This window comes from Phascolarctos cinereus, unplaced genomic scaffold (assembly GCF_003287225.1).
Source record: "Phascolarctos cinereus isolate Bilbo 61053 unplaced genomic scaffold, phaCin_HiC Scaffold_4;HRSCAF=312, whole genome shotgun sequence".
Taxonomy (NCBI): Eukaryota; Metazoa; Chordata; class Mammalia; order Diprotodontia; family Phascolarctidae; genus Phascolarctos; species Phascolarctos cinereus.
In genome coordinates, this window is record NW_027555847.1 from 94,804,862 (window position 1) to 94,826,412 (window position 21,551).

The window sequence follows — 21,551 nt, forward strand, 5'->3', positions numbered from 1 at the left end:
TGAAGAGCAAGTACATTCCAGACATCAGTGGCCCCTTGTGCAAAACTCTACCTGCAGAATACCTTTCTTACCACTCCTCTCCTCTCCAACTCATGCAACCTCTAGGCTATGTTAGGCCATCATTATTTTTTTTTCACATGGATTATTGACATCACCTCCTAATTGCTTTTCTTGCCTCCAATTTCTTCCCTTTCCAAACCATACTTCAATATAGCATGTTATGTGTGGAGAACAAGTAACAGGTCAGTTTGATTTGTGAAGGGGAGTAATATGAAATAAGACTGGAAAAGCAGGCAGGAGCTAACATGTGGAGAGCTGTAAATGTCAGGCTGAAGATTTCATATTTTATCCCATAGGTAAGGTAATAGAGACTGGAGAAGGAAATGGCGGACCACTCCAGTGTCTTGGCTGAAAAAAAACCCAAATGGAGTCATGAAATGTTGGGCACAATTTAAACAACTGAACAACAAACAATAACAAAGTAATTGGGAGCCAAAGAAAATTCATTACTGTGGGTAGGGCAGGTGGTAGACTGTGAAATGGTCAGATTTGCATTATAGGAATATCATTTTGGCTGCTATATTGAAGTATGGTTTGGAAAGGGAAGAAATTGGAGGCAAGAAAAGCAATTAGGAGGTGATGTCAATAATCCATGTGAAAAAAAATAATGATGGCCTAACATAGCCTAGAGGTTGCATGAGTTGGAGAGGAGAGGAGTGGTAAGAAAGGTATTCTGCAGGTAGAGTTTTGGCAACTGATTGGTATATGAGTTAAAGGAGAAGGAAAAGTCAAGAATTTTTCAATTAGCCAGCCAATACATCAACAAGCAGTTATTACATGTCCACTACATGCCAGGAATGGTGCTAGGCAATAGGGAAACAAATACTTGGGAGCTTACATTTTACTAGGGTGATATGACACATTTATAGAGAAGTACATACAGAATAAATAAAATAACTACATTGTGACTTGTGGGGAGACACGAACAGCTGGGGGAATCGAGAAAGTCTCTTGATGGACTTGGGACTTGAGGTGAGCCTTGAGGGAAACAAGGAGTTCTAAGATTCAAGGATGAGGAAAAGGATTCCAGACCTTGGGGATAGTCTGTGCCCAGAGGTAGGAGATTGGAATGTCATGTAGGGAGAGCAATAATTAGTCTGGCTAGAACTCAGTTGTACTTGAAGGGAAGTAATATGTCATGAGTCTGGAAAGATAAATTGGAACCAGAAAGTAAAAGGCTTTTTGGGTCAAATAAAAGAATTTGTATTTTATCCTAGTGACAACGTGGAGCCATTGAAGCTTCTTGATCTGAGGAGTAACAGATTTATGCTTTAGGATGGCAATTTCACAGCAGGTGGAGTACATACAGGTTAAGGAGGAGACAGACTAGTGGTAGGGAGACTAATTAAGGTGCTGTCGAAATATTCCAGGGAAATTAAATACAATACATCCACAACAAAAACATCCAAAGCCACAACTTAATAGATTTTAATAGATGTTGAAAAAACCTTTGACATATGAACAGGCAGTTCTCAGATGAAGAAATTAAAGCTATCTATAATCATATGAAAAAATGCTGTAAATCATTATTGATTAGAGAAATGCAAATCAAAACAACTCTGAGGTACCACATCACACCTATCAGATTGGCCAACATGACAAAACAGGAAAATGATAAATGTTGGAGAAGGTGTGGGAAAATGGGAACACTAATGCAATGTTGGTGGAGTTGTGAAATGATCCAACCATTTTGGAGAACAATTTGGAACTATGCCCAAAGGACTATAAAAATATGCATACCCTTTGATCCAGCAATAGCACTTCTAGGGCTATATCCCAAAGAGATCATACAGATGGGAAAGGGACCCACATGTACAAAAATATTCATAGCAGCTCTTTTTGTGGTGTCAAAGAATTGGAAATTGAGAGGATGCCCATCAACTGGGGAATGGCTGAGCAAGCTGTGGTATATGAATGTAGTGGAATACTATTGTGCTATGAGAAATGATGAACAGGTTGACTTCAGAAAAACCTGGTAAGACTTGTATGGTCTGATGCTGAGTGAAGTGAACAGAACCAAGAGAACTTTGTACACAATAACAGCCATGTTGTGCGATGACTAATATTGATAAACTTAACACTTCTCAGCAGTACAAGGATCTAAGACATCTCCAGAGGCCTTGTGATGGAAAATGCTATCCACATCCAAAGAAAGAACTATGGAAGTTGAATCGCTATCATTTTTTTCCTCTTCTGTTGAGTTTCGTTTCCTCTTTCTAATGGTTCCTCCTATTGGTTTTAATTTTTACTTACAACTTCACTAATGTGAAAATATGTTTAGGGGGGAGCTAGGTGGTGCAGTAGATAGAGCACTGGCCCTGGATTCAGGAGGACCTGAGTTCAAATCTGGCCTCAGACACTTAACACTTACTAGCTGTGTGACCCCGAGCAAATCACTTAAGCCCATTGCCTAACCAAAAAAATCAATCAATCAATCAATAAATGAATATATATATATATATATATATATATATATATATATATATATATATATATATGTTTAATAGGAATGTAAATGTATAGCCTGTATCAGATTGTGTGCCATCTTGGGGAGGGTGATGGGGAGGAAGGGGGAGAAAAATTTTAAACTCAAAAGCATATGGAAGCGATTGTTGATAAATCAAAATAAACTAATAAAATTTAAAAAAAGAAAAAGCCTTTGACAAAGAACAACACTCATGTATGCTAAAAATCCCTACAAAGCATAGACATAAAAGGACCTTTGAAAAACATAATAAATATCTAGTTAAAATAAAAAATAAGTGTTATATGCAATGATAATACACTAGAATCTTTTCCAATAATTACAGGAATAAAGCAATGATTCCAACTTCCCCTGACAATATTATTTGATAAAGTTCTGCAAATGCTAGGAATAACAATAAAACAAGAGAAAGAAGTTAAAGCCATCGAGATCAGTGAGGAGGTTATAAAACAATCCCTATTTACTGGTGATATGATAGTTTAATTATGAAATCTTAGGAAATCAGTAAAGATACTAATTGAGACAATAGCAGGCTACAAAATAAATATGCAAAAATTAATAGCATTTCTATATAACAATCAATCACATTTCTATATAATAATAAAAATCTAAGAGACACTAAGATATAGGGAAATCTCATTCAAAACAGCTACAAAATGTATAAAGTTTGGGGCAGTCAATCTATTACCACACTCAGTACTTGTGTAGAAACAATTACAAAGTTCTCCTTGAAGAAATAAGGAACAACTTTAATAGCTGGAACAAGAGTCAAGGCTGGGCCACGCCAATGTAATAAAAATGACAATACTATCAGAGTTAACTTGCAGTCTTAATGTTTTACCAACCAAATTATCAAAGGAATACTTTACAGAATTTGATAAAATAATAACAAAATTCATTTGGAAAAAGAAAAGATCTAGAACATCAAAGGATATTATGAAAAGAGGTAGGGATAAAAGAGGACTAGCACTTCTAGACCTTAAACTATATTATAAAACAGTACTCATTAAAACCATCTAGTATTGGTTAAAAATAAGAAAGGTAGATGAATGGAAGAGACTAGATAAGGGAGAACAGAAATAATGGAACTCAATAACTCAATATTTGATAAATCAGAAACATAAATTACTTAGAAAGAATTACTTATTTGACAAGAAACTTTGGAAAAATAGTCTGGCAGAAATTCGGCATAGACCAACACCTTACACTATATTCCTCAATACATTCTAAAAGAGATACATGACCTTAATATTAAAGATCATATTAAAAAAAATAGAATAGAAGCAGATTATATACTTCTCACAGCTATGGGTAAGAGATGTATTCTTAACCAAACAAGGGATAGAGGCAATTACAAAAGATAAAATAAATAAATTTGATTATATGAAACTGAAAAACTTGTGCACAAACAAAACTTGTGCACCTAGGTTAAGAAGGAAAGTTGTGAAATGGGAAAAAAAACTTATCAATTTTCTCTGATAAAGGTGTGCTATCCAAGCTACATAAACAACTAACAGATATCAAGATGATCATTGAATCCATGGGAGTTGATGTGAGTACTAAGAGAATAGACAGAGAGAAGAGAAGGCTCAGGACAGAATGCTGGGAGTATACTTATATGTAGGAGCCAGGATATGTATGATGAACTTACAAAGGAGAAGAAGAAAAACAATATGATAGGTGAGAAAAGAACCACAACACAGCAGTATCACAAAACACCAGGGAGGATAGAGTATCCTAAAGAGGGGGGATTAACAGAGTCAAATGCTGCAAAATATTCAAGAAAAATAAAGGCTAAGAGAAGGCCATTGGATTTATCAACAAAGTGATCTTTGGCAATGTTGAAGAGAGCTTTGCAGTCAAGTGGTTACAGGGAAGTAAGGTTAGAAGAGATTAAGAAGTGGAGGTGATCTGGGCTGATAGGTGGTGCAATGGATAGAGCACTGGCCCTGGAGTCAGGAGGATCTGAGTTCAAATCTGGCCTCAGACACTTGACATTTACTAGCTGTGTGACCCTGGACAAGTCACTTAACCTCATTGCCTAGCAAAAAAGAAAAACCCCAAGAAGTGGAGAGAGAACTAATGAACTCTGAGTAGAAATTGAAGTATATTTTTTTCACTTTATTTTTTCTTGCTTTTTTTGTGATGTGGTTAATATGCAACATGTTTTGCATGATTTCACAAGTATAATGGATATCATATTGCTTGCCTTCTAAATGGGGAGGGGCTGAAGGAAGGAAGAGAATTTGGAACTGAAATGTTTTTTTTCAAATGTTAAAAATAAATAATTATATTTTAAAAAGGAAGTGGAGGTGTGAAAGTAAAACTAACAGGTTTAGACTTTCTTTTTTCTAGGTGTTTAGTTATAAAGAGAGATATAGAATGATAGCTTGAAAGGCTGGTAAGGCCAAGTAAAAATTTTACAAGAATGGGGGAGTTCTAAATATTTTGCAGGGAGCAGGGAAAGAGTCATTTGATAAGAAGCAATTGAAAAGTAAGAAGAGAGAATGATTTAAAGGGAAAGCTTCTAGAGGGGATGGGAGGAGATAGGACCCAGAGAACTAACAGAGGGATGGGGCCTTGGCAAGGAAAAGAGCCTGCTTGTCCTCAAGACTAGAGCAAAGAAACAGAAGAGAGGAACCTGATGAGAAAGCAATTTGAAGTGTAGAACTGGGGAGGAGAGGAAGCTTGTTAAGTGACTTGCCTAAAGTCATACAGATGTATATTGAAGAGGTGGGATTTGAATCCAAGCTTGCTGTATTCCAAGGCCTGCTATCTATCCACTATGCCAGTCTTCCTCTAATCTTGCACCTAGGAGTACCTAACATACATTTGTTGAATTGAATCTCATCTCATTTCCCTATTGGATTATAAACTCGTTGAGGACAAGAACTGGGTGTGTTTTCATCTTTGCATAACCAGTGGTGAACACAGGGTCCTGAGTATCATAGGTGCTTACTAAATATTGAATTGGACAGGATGGAGGGAGGGCTCCCTATCTTGAAAAGCAAGACAGTGGGAATTATGAATAGTATAGAGCACCAGATATCCTTTGAGCCCTCTGCTTTGGAGAGACCTGTCTAAGGACCCAGGGAGGGGAACAGAGAGGCTTTCTGAACTATATTTGAACAATCCTGGATCTAGTGCAAAGTAATTGGGCAATTGGAAAGGAAACCCATCCAGGATACAACCTGACTCTAGGACTCTGTAAAGCAGAGAAAAAAGGGGAAATCATTTCTTTCTTTACATTTCTTCACATCCCTTCACCAGCTTAGACCCTCTGCCTTCCTTATTCTGTTAACCATATTTCCCCTCTTTCCCCAGCGCCTCCTTTCTACTAACTCCAAGGCTCTATGAAGCAACTAAAGAAGAAACACCTCCTTCCCTTGGAGGGAACCTCAAACCCTGAAGACAAGTATTGGAAGATGACAAAAGAAAAGGGGAAACCATAGACCTCAGAAAGCTGTTGGCGCCCACTAGTGGACCGTGTAAGGCCAGGAAGGAGGGAGTGAATAAAAGATGGCTTCTTCCGGATCATAGCCTTGAAAACCAAGAGGAGAAGGATGGAGAAGGGCTGGACCATGTGGCTGTCACCACTGCCGCTCCTGTTGCTTGGTCTGATGACTCCATTTGCCACTGCCCAGAGCCTGAGCTACCTGGACTTGGTGAACCGATTCATCGACAACTACAACAAGAAGTCGATCTCAAGCAACCTCTTCCAACTCCTGGTTCTGAATCTGCAGCCTGAGGCAGTGAGTATGGGGAAAGGACTCCAGCCTGCCAAGGGGTCCCAACATGAACCTTTCGCTCCAAATAATCTAATCTCCTAACTGGGAAAGCGTTGTGGAGTCATGAGACCCGGATAAGAGTTCCAGGTCTGATACTAGTTTCTGGGATCCTAAGCAAATCTGTCTTCTTCTCTGAGACTCAGTTTGTCACCTCTAATGGGTAAGCATTCTTGAACAGCTCACCTAACATTATCCTTGTGAGGAAAACACCTTGGGAATGAGAAAGCATTTTAGAGGTGTGAAGTATTCCTCATATTCAGAAGGTTCAGTCTTGTTTTTATGCTTCTCTCAAGTTATTCCCTTACCTAGAATGTTTTACCCATCCCTGCCTATCCAACCATACTTACACCTCAGAGTATAACCCAGGCTCTCCTTAGTCACAGTAAGCCATAACTATCTCTCTCTCTCTCTCCTGATCCCCTGCAGCAGTTCTCAAACTTTTTGGTCTCAAGACCCCTTGATACTCTTAAAAATTATTGAGAACCCCTCCAAAGAGCTTTTATGTAGATTATCTGTTGATATTTATTATATTAAAAATCAAAACATCTTAATATTATTACGAAAATAGTTTTGCCTTCTTGGACCACTGAAAGGTCAAATTGGATCATATTGAATGTTGCTTCTAGAACTACATGCTATGATATGACTGTAGCTTGCTACTGCCCTGGAGAAGTTCAAATGAGACCTTAATCTGAAAGGCTGTTCTGGTTTCCTCCCCAGAACAATGACCCTGCTACTCCCCGTGCCCTGAACTTTACCATGATGGAGACCGTCTGCCCCAAAACCAAGCAACACAATCTGGTTGAGTGCAGATTTAAGAAGAAAGGGGTGAGTGTATTGTGGGTTAGGAAGGGGGACTGTCGAGATGGTCTCTTTCTGGGGATATTCCCCAGGAAGATGAGCTTTGCTTTCCTAATGCCCTGAGGAAAATGCCTTGCTCAAGACTAGAAGCATAGAAAAGCGCCCCTACTGGGCTGGTTTGGGGCAGGATGGTGGGACCGCTGTCATCATTGGCATGTCAGAAGTAGATGTCATAGGCTCCCTGTTCTGAGCCCAATCTTCCCAACACCTTCACAGCTGGTGAAACAATGCTCTGGAACCATCTCCTTGGATGCTACTCAGCCCTCTATCAATATTTCTTGTGGTGGGGTAAGTGATATCTCCCCAGTGGAGTCCCGGGGAAAGAGACCAAACCTTCAGACTAGATCTGTAGCCAGAAGAGCTTGGGATCAATTCCAACCTTTCTACCCTCTCTTCAACCTTAGGCTGAGCCTAGCTTCCCTTTCTTCTTCCAAGCTACAGTAGGAGATATAGATGCAAAAGTAGGAACATTTCTCTTCCCCATCTGCCACACCCAACCCCAGTTCTGGAGCTAGAGGGGTCTCTGGCCTAAGAGTCCTAAGGAAAAGGCGGGGGGGAAGTAGAGGAGGCAGTGGGACAGGAAGGGCCTGGATCTGTTCTTTCAGAGAAGTAATCACAGGATTTAGAACTAACAGGAACCTTAGAAACCATCTAGTTCAAACCCTCCTTCCCTCCCAATCCCAATTTATAGAGAGGCTCAGAGATGTGAAGAGACTTTGCCCAAGGTCATATAGCTAGTAAATGGCAGAGCTGAAACAGGAGGGAGGCATTCTAGGAAAACTTTTTAATTTAATGAATGTTTTTAAAAATAAATAATGAAGAAGAAACCCTTAAGGCATTATCCTCCTGTGCTAGTCCAGTGGAAAGACCACTGGATTTGGAGTCCCAAAATCTAGGGATTTGAAGTTAAATACTGGGTCTGTCACTTACTAGATATGTAATGATCTGAGCCTTAGTTTCCTCCTCTCTAAAATGAGCTTGGATCGGGTGCTTTCTAAGGTCTCTTACAACTCTAACTGCTATGACCCTAGAGGGTAGTCATCTCCAAACCCTAAAGGGCAGTGTCTTTAAATCCACCCAATCATTTAAAGAAAAACTCCTGGTGAGTACACTATGATTGGGAAGACATGTTCCCAATGACACCTACTCAGCTGCTGGGCAGCTCAGATGGGGTAAGATTGGAAGCTTACACAGCTGCAAAAGGGGGTGGAATGTGAGATTCTGGACTGTAATGGGTAGAGGATAGTTGTGATTACAGTTGTAGACGAACCACATCATTGCCTCTCTTGGGGGAGGGTGCAGTGTGCTCCATCTTCCCATCTTCCTACCGGGAAAGCATGAACCCCTTAGGGTCAAGTCATGAACCTCTTGGGGTCACATCATACACTTTCCCCTGGTCCCCCACTTGGAAGAACACTATAACAGAGGATAGGACAGGATAGGATTCTCAGTGTGCAGTTTTCTCCTATCTTTGCAGTCTGATCCCCAGAGGCTATCACCTAAGCAGTCCTGTTTACCTTTTTTCTGCAGCCTGAAGACATAAAGAGTGGTGGTTTTTTGCATCGAATTATTCGGAGTTTTGCAAATTTCATTCATCAAAAATATAGAATCCTGCTGGACAAATATAGGAAACTACAGGACATTTTTTCTGGATCAGGTGACAAGGTGTAGGATCTTAGGGTGAATCTGCACCTAAACTTCTGCTTCTGGTGCCAAATTCTGCCCTGGTCCCCTTGGGTTAATAAACTTTGTGTGAAATGGTTGGTTTTGGCCTTCTCTATCTCAGTGTTCTCTCCAACCCCCTTCTCAACTCAGTTCAATCCAAGTCAACTATTTCTTAAATGCTTCCCATGAGCTCAATACTGGGGGTACACAGGAAAAATAACATGGGACCTGTCCTCAAACAGCTGCCATCTATGAAGGGCCAGGGGCTGGGAAATGCACTAATTTTCTTTTTTAAAAATTTATTTTTTTATTATTTCTATATATAAATATATATTTACATATAATATATAAATAAATATGTAATATAGATAATAAAATAAATATATTTTATATATTATTTCTTTATTTTCAACATTCACTTTTATAAGATTTTGAGTTCTAAATTTCCACTCCCGCCTCTTCCCCCTCCCCAAGATGGCATGCAATCTGATATAAATTATACATATACAATCATATTAAGCGTGTTTCCACATTAGTCATGTTGAGAAAGAAGAATCAGAACAAAAGGGAAAAACCATGAGAAACAAAAACACAAACAAACAAAAAAAGAAAATAATAGTATGCTTTGATCTGCATTCAGACTTCATAGTCCTTTTTCTTGATGTGGATAGCATTTTCCCATCATGAATCTTTTGGAATTGTCTTAGATCATTGCATTGCTGGGAAGAGCTAAGTCTATCAAAGTTGGTCATCACACACAATGTTGCTGTTACTGTGTACAATGTCCTCCTGGTTCTGCTCACTTCACTCAGCATCAGTTCATGCAAGTCTTTCCAGGTTTTTCTGAAACCTGCCTGCTCATTGTTTCTTATGGAACAATAGTATTCTATTACATTCATATAACACAGCTTGTTCAGCCATTCCCCAATTGATGGGCATCGCCTCAATTTCCAATTCTTTGCCACCACAAAAAGACCGGCTATAAATATTTTTGTAAATGTGGGTCCTTTTTCCCTTTTTATGATCTCTTTGGGATACAGACCTGGTAGTGGTATATTGCTGGATCAAATGGTATGCACAGTTTTATAGCCCTTTGGGCATAGTTCCAAATTGCTCTCCAGAATAGCTGGATCAGTTCACAACTCCATCAACAATACAATAGTATAAAATGCACTAAATTTTCAAAATGTGTTGGGGACAAGGAAAAAAGCCAGACAAAGCAGTCTAGGATTTGAAGACGGGGGTGATTACTTTTAGCTTAAGAATTAAGGGGAGGAAGTCATGGATCGGAGGAGAAGAAATGGAAGAAGATTGCCACCTAACACAACAAAGGATTTCATTATTGTAAAAACAGGAATTTTTTCCTCTCCCCAAGAGCTCTAGAGGCAGAAAAGAGTGGGGTAAGGCTGGAACAGCTCCTCTGTGTGCTGTATCTTCATTTGCAATTAGTTAGAGCACTGTGAGCTTAGGCTACCATCTCCTGGCTCCCATTCAGTCCTCTTGGGCACTAATGGATTTGCCTGCGTCCTGCAGCTCTCAGTGTCTCATCTGAAGTTTCTGACTCACTAGTGTAGGATGGAAAGTTATGAAGATTATCAACAATAATCTATATGTTTATCCAAATGGTTCATGATCCCATGCCCACTGAGATTCTCATCTCCTTAACATTGTGGGACTCAAAACAATTACACACTGACGCCATAGATCGTAGTACATGTCCTGAATGGGATCAAAAGTTAAAAATACAACATTAAAACTCCTGATAGACCAAGGCAATTACTTCTAGCAAGGTCTGAAATCTCAATTTCCCAGAATTCAGCAGGATGAACACTAAAGAGACTCTCTGACTCTGATGTTGTTTAGTGCCACGGGACCCAAGGTCTCCCATCAATCACACCTAGGTCCACCTTCACCTTCCTGTAGTCCATCAGTTTAAGATGGAGCAAGTGAGCACCCTTTCCTCACTCTGCTTTATGAATCACAGGTATGCATACTTGGGAACTACTCTCATCTGGGATGAGTTTATATTTTCTTTTGCATTTTAATCAAAGCTATGTAACCACATACTGAGTGCCTGAATCTGAGTGCTAAAAGACCTAAGAAAGTAAAATATCTCATGGAATGGGAGCAATGATACAATAGAGTTATTATTTTTTATTTAATTTTAAAATTTTGGTTAACATTTCATTTTTGAGACTAGAGGAATAAGACGAAAATACCATATAAGGAAATGGTGTGTTGGAGGCGGAGAAAGCCTTGTTCCAGCTGTCAAACCTCCCAAAAGGAGACTGGCTTGTGTACAAATTTAGCAGAGGAATAACTAAAGTATGCCACCTGGTGGCTAAATTAGATACTGCACTCTGACCTCAAACTGGCACCTTGCCCCCTAATTTTTACTTCAGTGATAGTGTATTGCTGTGTTCGGTCAATGATAGCATATTCCACAGTCAATATTATGGAAGCAGGACCCTAGACGTGTCTTAATTGTGCTTCTGGAACAGGATTTCTTAACCTTTTTTTATGTAACGGACCCCTTTGTCAGCCTGGTGCGGCCTTTGGTTCCCTTCTCAGAATAATGTGCTTAAATGCATAAAATAAAATACATAGGATTACAAAATATATTGAAAAATAGCCATATATACATATATATGCGTGTATATATATATGTATATATATATATATGTGCATGTATATGTGTGTGTGTGTGTATACACACACACACGCACACATACACTTTTAAGTCCACAGACCTCAGATTAAGAACTCCTGTTCTAGTGAGACAGATGTCATCATAAAGGCCAATGGGGAGCTAGATATTGCTGACACGAAAAAACGATGGAGAAATGTGTTCCCATGAGAAATAATGCTGTCTCTCAGAAGAACGACGAAAGCTTCTGATCAGTTTGTAACACCTTGCTCCTAGAATATTTCAATCCCATGTCTGTCATTGTGATTCAATAACTTTGGGCTTCTCTCTCCCAGTTTATACTCCATTCATTTTTCAGTCTGCCCCATCCTCAACTTATTATTTGTTTCCTCAAGGGAGTCATAAGACTACAAATTGGCCAGCCATCCTCCACTTTGGGGGAGAACATGTCTTTGAGACCTACTGTTATTATGCCCACAGATACACAAGCTGTGGAAGGGCCTTAGTCAAACCAGGAAATTGCAGAATACTCAGCCACACATTCTCAGGTCACATGCAGGGATTTGTAATTGTCATGTGTAGAGACATTCATCCTAGGATTTTTTTAAGTTTCTGAATTTTTGAGCTGGAGGGTATTTCCCTTTCAGATGATTTTTTTTCCCTGAAAATATTTGTTTTCTTTTTTATCTTCATTTAGGAACTTTTCTCATTTCTTCACTGGAGTTATTTTTTTTTAAAATATGGAGAGAAAATATATTATATTATACATATAAAAATAAAGTTATACCTATAAATACTTATACATATATACATGTACGTATATGTGTGTATAGATGCTTATATGTATAATATATTATAAATATTATATATATATATTATATCATGTGTGTGATATATACATGCACACACACACACAAACATATTGGGATTTTCTTCTCTTACGATCAACCTATTGTGTCCCAAAGAATTCTTAACACATCACGTTGGTGGATGTCATTCATTATTAATGCATTCTATCTGTTGCCTACAGTAGTATTGCACTGTTATCAATCACGAACAAGTGGAATTAATAACAATGGCATGATATTGATTACATTGAAGCTTAATTGTATTTGGCATTGAATTCATTGATATTTGCCTTGTCATATACTCATTATTGGTGATTATTTTTCAATATCATTGCTAACATGGTATTGTTTTGTTTTCATCTACTGCTTTTATTAAGGTGGCATCCCACATTTGTCTGCTTGCTATTTACATTACTGACTTGCTGAGTGTGGTTTTAATTAGAATTTGAACAAAATAGGGGCCAAGATGTTAAAGAATGTGGTATCAAATAGTGACTCTAAAAACATGATGAGTGCTTCTTTGAGTAGATCCAGACAGCAGAGATAAGCTCATAAAAACATTAAAGGAAGTTATAATAGATTTGGGAAAATGAGAAGAGTTCCCCAAAAATTTGGGAGACCTCATTCAGACAGTTTTTTGTAAATGGTCAGAAACAGTTGATTATTCAAAAACCTCGACATGGTAACTATAGGAGATGTTATTTGGCAGTTCTTCACCAAGCCTCCATCTAAAGAGGAGGGCTTGCTTACAGAGTTTGAGACCACAATCATCAGATTGTGGATGAGCTAAAATGTTTGATAAAGTCCATGGATGGTGCAAGGAGTCTGGATATCCTGGGCCACAGGGCCATATTTCCTTCTTTTTTTTTTTAATTTTGCTAGGCAATGGGGTTAAGTGACTTGCCCAAAGTCACACAGCTAGTAAGTGTTATGTGTCTGAGGCCAGATTTGAACTCAGGTACTCCTGACTCCAAGGCCGGAGCCCTATTCACTGCGCCACCTAGCTGCCCCCCCAACTAAGGTATTTTCTAAAGAAAGCACTTGTTTCTATGCCCCTCTGTACCCTTGGGGAAGAACCATTGGAAGCTTGGATTAATTATGCAACAGAATTACTACATCATTGGCAAGCACTGGAGATGGAAAAAAAATGGTAAGCATTAGATGGCCAAGAGTTATATTTGTGCAGAGCTTTAAGACTCAGAACCCTGAAATCATAGAGCAATAATGCTTGCAAAAACTGAAGCACCAATGAGGAGGTGGGCCAGGATGTACAGGAGTCATATTAAGTTTCTCAGTACCATTCAGCACAAATGGCAAATGCTTTTTGACTCTGTGGTATGTGTATGAGCATGGAGTTGAAACTTCCCCACCTTGTTTTAGTTCTGATATCTTAACAAGGTGAGGATATGTCTCAATCAATCAATCAATCAATCAACAAAACATCTCAAACTTAATGTGAAAAGTCACTGAAGGTCATTGAATGAAATGATATGGTGCCAAATGGGAAATGTGTTTCAAAAGTCTTGGTGATGCCTCCAGGGGTCATCTATAAATTACCTAGTTGAGAAGGGGAAGCTTTTCCAGAAATTGGAGCATGTAAGTTTTCAGCACATACCTGAGAAGAAACCACCTGGTAGGGAAGGCCAAGCTGGGGCTTGAGCCTTGGTCATATCTCCCCCAACTCACAGCACCCCCCCACCTTTTGTTGAGGTCTAGGGGTGTTGGGAACCCCAAAATTCAAGGGCAAATGACATGGGTCCTGCCTTGAATGAATTCGACTCAAGCCTTCTTTTCAGCCAGAGACAAGGTTTATTAAAACACTGGTGGAGGTAGGCCAGATTTTAAGAATCTGTGCATTGTGATGCTTGTATTAACAAACAGAGCAAACTCTTAAAGAACCTGAGCACTCTAATGGAGGAAAGATGGACATTTTATACAGAAGACTGTGGAAAGGATCTAGGAATGGCCAAATAGTCTGGGGTGACTGGGAGGTAACAGAGAAGGACCTAGAAGGGCTCGATGCCCCAGGCAAATGCCAGGGACCTAGGCCACGTGGAAGGGGTCTAGATGGAATCAAGGAGTGGTCATCTAGGATGGGGCCAGGGTGCAGACAATGAGGGCCACAAAGAAAGGACAGTTGAAAGGATTAACTGGGAGATGCTGGGTGCCCTAGGTGAACCCCAAGGACCTGGGCCATGTGGGAAAGTCCAGGGCCTTTGAGAGATCCATCTTTAGCACCCCTTCATTTTGACCAAAGAAAGACCTTCCAACTTCAAAGGTCCTAGAGGATGCTGGACTTTCTCCCTTCCCATTGTTGTCCTAAATGACATTCCTGGATTAGCTGGTGGTAGTGACTGCATCACTGGGAACTAAGGACTTCTGGCTCTAGAAAAAGACTAAAGGGAACTTCTAGAACAACCTTGTGAGTCAGAGTAAATGACTTCCAGCAACCAGGAAATTTGAGTTTGCCTAATAATAAAAATAATATCTAACACTTACAAAATGCTTACTATGTGCCAGGCACTGTGCGAAGAGTGTTTGATCCTCCATAACAGCCTTGTGAAGTAGGTGCTGTTATTATCCCCATTATACAGATGAGGAAACTAAGGCAAACCAGTTAAATAACCTGACCAGGGTCACACAGCTAATAAGTATCTAAGGCCAGATTTGAACTCCAATCTTCCTGACTCCCAGCCCAGTGCTTTGTATGCACTTGTGACAAAGTGTCACATCCTAGATTCACTTGAGAAATAAATGCAGACTTGGTGTGGCAGAAGCTATTACCCTACCTTTGGGAAATGGGTATGGGGGCAGGGATAGAGGTTTTGCTGGGCACTGAGAACATTAAGCCTGACCTTGTTATTATTACTTCTTGCAAGCAATTTGGAGACAAAGATGAGATATTTATTAAAGTTGGGCAACTGAAAGCATTGTAGTGCCTCTTTCAAGTGCAATTGATAAACAATTGAATACAGTCCCCATCCCGGGACCTGAGCACTCTGCTTAAAGTGTATGCTTTGGAAAGTTTTGAAGAATTTTATGTCAGACTGTTTCTGGAGATTGTTATGAAGAAAGACTATCTTTCTGACTTGGAGCAAACAAAATAAGGACCCAGAACAGAGCTGTGCTGTGCTCCTAAAGAATTGTATAGCCCGACATATGCCATAAGAAGATGCTTTGTTGCCCCTGTTTCATCTAGACATTTGATGGACTTAGGAGAGCACTGAAAGTTTATTTGCACCATCATTAGTCATTGTTCAGTGATTTAACTTCAAACAATCAATAAATGATGCAAGGGCATTGCTGCTTCTATCACAGTGTTCTACCAATGGTATGAACACCCCATAAGGGGTTGGGAAATAGTGACCACTCTATCTTTGAATTCATGGTACAGAAGAGGAAAGATAGTAACTGGAGTCTTAGATTTAAGGAGAATGGATTTCAAAAGGTTTAAAGTAAGGTTTGATAGGATGCCCTGGCCTAAAATTCTTCAGGGTCTCAGTTTCCTTCTGGTTCTAAACTATGATCCCATGACTTAACTGCTAACTTGAAATATATGAAGAGCTGTCATGTGATTTAAGTCTTAAGTTCTTAAGATTTAGTTCTTATTAGTTCTTCTTAAATCTTAAGGTTAAAGTTCTGGAAATGCAAATAAAAGCTATTCAGATGGAGAAAGAAATAGGGGAAGTGATTAAAAAGAACAGTGTAGATAAAATTGGAACTCACAAACCAATTTAGATTTTAAAATTTGCCTACCTTTGGGCAAGGGAACTTAATAGGATGAATAACACCATAACCAGACACACCCAAGTGGAAACAAAATCATATTCATTAGACTCAGGTACACTACAAGTCAGAATGAGCTGAGGCTGCTGATGAAATAGTAAGGGGAAGAAAAGGAGTTGTTGTTGTTATATTGAGAAAAAGAGCAAGGTCAAAAACGGGATAGGACTCATTCCTAGGGTGGACATGACAACAGTAATGGGTTTGGGAAAGGATGCAGAGTTACTTAATCTAACTTCTGTTTTCCCTTCCAAGAATGATACTTTGAATGGAAAAGACAGAATGAAATTGTCTGATAGGATATGGAACACAAAATAAATAAGAAAATAATAAGAGAGCACTTAAATGGTCTTAATGACTTTAAGTCACCAGGCCTAAGCAATTTACTTCTCAGAGTACTGAGAAGAGTTGGGTGTGATGGATAAGCCACCATCAGTGATCAGTGAGAAAAATGGTGGAGAGTAAGGGAGCTGCTGCAGGAACCAGGAGGTACAAATTGTTTGATTAAAAAAAAAAAGTAAAGAGTGGTGTTTGCAAAATGTAGGTCAGTGATCTTGATAAACCATTCTAATTTCCCTTTCCAACTAACCATATTTGACATTAATGACCCCAGGCAAGGCCCTAGCCAGTGAAATTGCATCAGATGGGCTTATTTAGTCTATCCCTCCAGGGATGGGGAACCTGCAGCCTAGAGGCCATATGTGGCCCTCTAGGTCCTCCAGTGCAGCCCTTTGACTAAATCCAAACTTCACAGAACAAATCCCCTCAATAAAAGGATTTGTTCTGTAAAACTTGGACTCAGTCAAAAGGTGGCACCCAAGGACCTAGAAGGCCACATGTGGCCCCGGTGGCCAGAGGTTCCCCACCCTGCACCTTGCCCATTCCATGAAATAACTCTACAGTATGTCTGATGAACTATCTATCAGTGAGTTCTTTGCCTAGGCCCTAGGCTATCTTGGATTGTTTAAAAAAAATTTTATCTCTCCTATCTCCCCACCCAAAGTGTGAGTTCTTGGAGGAAATCGCTTTTATCTTAATCTTATTTCATGCCTTACAGTATTTAGGCAGTACACTGCACATAGTATGTCCTTAAACAAACAAACAAACCCGAAAGACTCATAATACAAAACAAGCGATGTTGATGAATTGAATTGTATGGCCACACTTCCTCCCTCATCTCTACCCAGACCCTGAATAACGGTGATTTTGCCTTTCCTATATCTCTAAGCTCTTAATGTACAATGTTCATTGTATTTTCTGTATTCTTGTCATTCTTAAGTTGTACTGAAGGGGTTTGGGTGTTTTTATTTGTTTTGGTGGAGCTGAGGGATATGGATGGGCAGTGCTATATATACTCCATCAAAACAGGGGTTCCCTGAGGTCAGGGATTGGGTTTACCCTATCACAAAAGGGGTTCTTTAAGGATGTAGGTCATGTCTCATCAAATTGAAGACTCCCCAAAGATGGCGTCTCTTCTACTCCATCAGACCAGGTTCAGACTGATATAGTAGAGCAGAAACTCTTTTGCAACTGAGGGCCTCACCCATAGGTTTAAAGAGGGGTGCTCAGTTCCTGTTTATTGATTTTTGTGGGACTATACCCATATACCTCTCTGCCACTTTGAATGTACAAATTATGGGATGAACTAGGACCTACTGGGTACATCTGGGGCTTTCAGTGCGAAATATGTCAAATTCAATAGATTAGTAGCACATGCTAATTTGCTGTCAACTGAATGTTTGCAGGGAAGGAAAAAGTAACTAAATTGAAGTGTCTGGGGTTTTGTTGCACAATTTGGGGGTATGGGAAGAGATGCATCTTCCTTCCCAAGGCAACCACCTTCCCCATACTTCATTTTGTGATTTCCTACCAGCCGGTGACACAAGTCCGTGACCCTCCAATCCTCCCAGAGTGATCCTTTCCCAGAGTCAGTCTTCCTCTCCGAAACCTGATGGGACACAGGCTGGACATGGATCAAGAAAGGCCACCCCTTCTCCTGTCATCTCTATAATTCCTCTCCTCTGAAATGAATTTACTACAGGTAAAAGAATCTGAATTTACAACTGTATAGGCAAGATTAATCTCAAGGATCCACTGGGAAAACTTGAATAAGTTCCAACTGGAACAAAGGAGGTGAAAATAAGGCAGAAAGGATCACTACATACAAGTTCAATGAGGGAGACAAGCAGTCCAAAAACCTGCTGACAGCAGAGAGATATCAACACTCAAAGGTGAGTGTGTATATTAATGGGCAGATACAAAGGGAACTCAGTGACGTTAACTGAAGGAAGTGGGCTGGTGAACGGACCAAAGGATGAGGTCTGGTCCTTGTGTGCTTGTGGGTGGTATTTCACGTCTATAGGTATCTGCCTAGGCTAACAGAATTGAGTGGGGCTAGGAGTCTATGATAGGCCATTCTCTTCATGGGCTGTATATACCAAGTATCAAATAACAGTTACACCAACTGATTTTTATCATAAACCATTCAAGTTACTCTGTAGCTTGAGCAAAGAATTATCTTCCTCTTTCTCCTCCTCCTTCTTTTCCTTCTCTCTCTCTCTCTCTCTCTCTCTCTCACACACACACACACACACACACACACACAGAGGTATGCACACGTATACATATACACAAAGACAGTCAACATTCTAGAACTGAATTTTTAAAAATCTACTTGTGATGTGGGCTCCATGCTTAGGCAAAGAGAACCCTGGAACAACAGTGGAAAGAGATGAGGCCCACAGGACTCAACGACTTGGCCAAAGGAGGACAAAACCATCACGGCTACGACGAAAGTCTGGCATGGGCTGATCGGGTTTGGTCTCCACGGAGACATGGCGCCGGCGCCCACGCTGGTTCAGCTGGATGCAGTCTGAAACCCGGACTTGTAGGTCCTGCCCCACTCTGTAGCAAAAGAAATAGCAGGGCCTAGGATTCTAGGCAAAGCTCGGTTGTTTCTCCCACTCTTGTGGGCTAGATGCAAGGTGGCTACACCACCCCACCCAGCTCCCAAGGAAGTGTCCCCCTGCCCCCTTAGAGCTCCTATGACCTCTGGGCCCTTCCTATACTTCTCCCACACTTGCCTCCCCAGTGTCATGGAAAGTCTTGGTGGTGTTGAGAGAGGTGACCTGGCTTCTTGCTTGGTACTACCTCCTACTCCTGGCAAAGGACTCTGTTGGGAGTCCACATTACCATCTTACACTTCCTCCCCAGGCAGAATCTATCCTTTTTCTGACCATATCACCCCCAGTGGCGCCTGCTCCATGCCTATTTTTTTTTTAATTTTTTGCTTTTTGGTGAGGCAATCAGGGTTAAGTGACTTGCCCAGGGTCACACAACTAGTAAGTGTCAAGTGTCTGGTCTGAGATCGGATTTGAACTCAGGTCCTCCTGACTCCAAAGCTGGAGCTCTATACACTGTGCCACCTAGCTGCCCCTCCCCAGGCCCATTTCTTACCCCTGGAAGTGTCCAGCCAGCATGCCCACCAGCTCCCCAATGCGATTATCCATTTTAGGCTGAGTTCGGTGAAGACATACCACCAAATCATCCTGGCCCTTGGCGTGTAGCACCACCAGCTGGTCCTGACCACTTGTCACACTCAACCCAGTCACCTGGAGGGAAGAGAGGTACGAGGGAAAGGCAATCAGCTACTTTGAGACACTTATGGACACTGCCCTCAAATGCCCATCTTCTGTGCCTTTGACCCAACTGGGAAACCCCATACTTCATCGTTTATTTTTTATTTTTTTGTCCCATGCCTGACTTGCCCCTCCCTGTGTCTTACAATTCCTTCTCTTGGGGGGAGGAACAGGAGCCCCAGTGCCCTTGACTTACCCTCAAGGCTCTTAAACATCCACGTCCTCATCCCTTCCTCAGTCCGTTCATCCCCAAGATGGAGACCGTCAAGGCCCTCCACAGTCTGTTTCTAACCTACCTTGCCAATCTCATCTTGTACTTTTCCCCTTTAAGCCCCATACTTGCTTTTTACAACGTGGCCATTCTCCACCTCTCTGCCTTTGTTCATGCTTTCCTGCACGCCCAGAACATTTTTCTCCCTGAATCTAGCGCTGTCTGTTGGATTCCCTCCCCATCCTCAGGGCCAGCCTCGGCTGTAGCTCTTCCAAGACACCGCTCCTGACCCCTCAAAGTGAAAGTGAGCTCTTCCTCCTCAAACTCCCCTCACCCTCTGCGTGGTCCCCTCCTCGTCCTCATTCACTCTCCTGAAGGACAGACATTTGTGGACCTCCCTTTCTCTCACTGGACTGTGAGCTCTTTGTGAGCAGGGCCTGCATCTTCTTTAGTTTTGCATGCTCAGCGCTTAATAAATGTTTGTAACATTATTATAAACATGTATTAATAATGCTTACATCACAGATGTTAATAATTCCATGTGTAAGACATGGTACCTTCGCCATAACAAGTGTCTGTTGAATTGCACTGAATTGAATACTGACATATCCTTCTTTGTTCCTTCAAGTGTCCGTTGTGAAAAAAAAACAAAAACAAAAAACCAAAACCTTCAGTGGCTCCCCACTGCCTCTGGCATAAAATACAAATTCTTCAGTTTGGCATCGAAGGTCCTATATATTATGGTTCCAAACTACCTTCTGGCTTTATTCCACAATACTACCCTCTATCCTCTATGTTCCAAATGAATTAGATAAATTTCCATTCTCCAAACTTGTCCTAACGTTCCTCAAATGCATGCAGTATTCAGAAGCCATATCTCAAGCCTGGAATTTGCTCTCTCCTCATTTCATGACACAGAGATTTTCTTTCTTTCTTTCTTTTTTTTTTTTGGCTAGGCAATGGGGGTAAGTGATTTGCCCAGGGTCACACAGCTAATAAGTGTTATGTGTCTGAGGCTGGGTTTGAACTCAGGTCCTCCTGAATACAGGGCCAGTGCTCTAACCACTGCGCCACCTAGCTGCCCCCAAGCTCTCTCCTCATTTCCCACCATTCAGAATTCTTCCCCACTTTTAGGAAGCAACTCAGATGCCACCCTCCTCTGCGAAGCCTTCCCTGGTTTCCCTAGCCACACTGACAGTAATCTCACACTCTTCTTTCTAGAACACTTAGACAGGACCTGTCCTTTGCCTTGATCACATCATCTACCTTGGATTATACTTATCTGTATATATGGCATATTCCCTACCTCCTCCCCCCGTCAATTCCCAGTATAAACACCCTGAGAACAGGGAATGTTTCTTTTTTCATCTTCAGGTGATGGCACCAAGCACATGTACTAAGTGTTAACTGCATTGAGTTGAATCGAACTGAATCCCTCCTCTTTCCTCCCCTTCCCCTTCTCCCTCCCCTTCTCCTTTCTCTTACCCCTCCTCTTCCCTTTCCCTTTCCTTCCCCTTCCCTGAGCATCACTCCCTTCCCCCACACTCCCCACCTCCGCCACCTCC

At 40.8% G+C, this 21,551-nt stretch overlaps 2 protein-coding genes across 2 annotated transcripts in view; one reads left to right on the forward strand and one right to left on the reverse strand.

The window, feature by feature from the left end:
- Window positions 1–5,877: 5,877 nt before the first annotated feature.
- LOC110217080 (protegrin-3-like) lies at window positions 5,878–8,957 on the forward strand. Its single transcript, XM_020999239.2, has 4 exons — window positions 5,878–6,297; window positions 7,054–7,161; window positions 7,411–7,482; window positions 8,725–8,957. Exons 1-4 carry the CDS (start codon window positions 6,109–6,111, stop codon window positions 8,863–8,865), a joined length of 510 nt encoding a protein of 169 aa, XP_020854898.1. The 5' UTR covers window positions 5,878–6,108; the 3' UTR covers window positions 8,866–8,957.
- A 9,826-nt stretch (window positions 8,958–18,783) lies between these two features.
- Window positions 18,784–21,551, reverse strand: part of MYO1G (myosin IG) — a 35,324-nt gene continuing 32,556 nt past the window's right edge. Inside the window, exons 21-22 of the mRNA XM_020999073.1 lie at window positions 19,594–19,748; window positions 18,784–19,041 (exon numbers count right to left, since the gene is read on the reverse strand). Of these exons, the coding sequence (XP_020854732.1) occupies window positions 18,885–19,041; window positions 19,594–19,748 (312 nt within the window). The 3' untranslated portion in view covers window positions 18,784–18,884. The remainder of the gene's footprint in view (window positions 19,042–19,593; window positions 19,749–21,551) is intronic.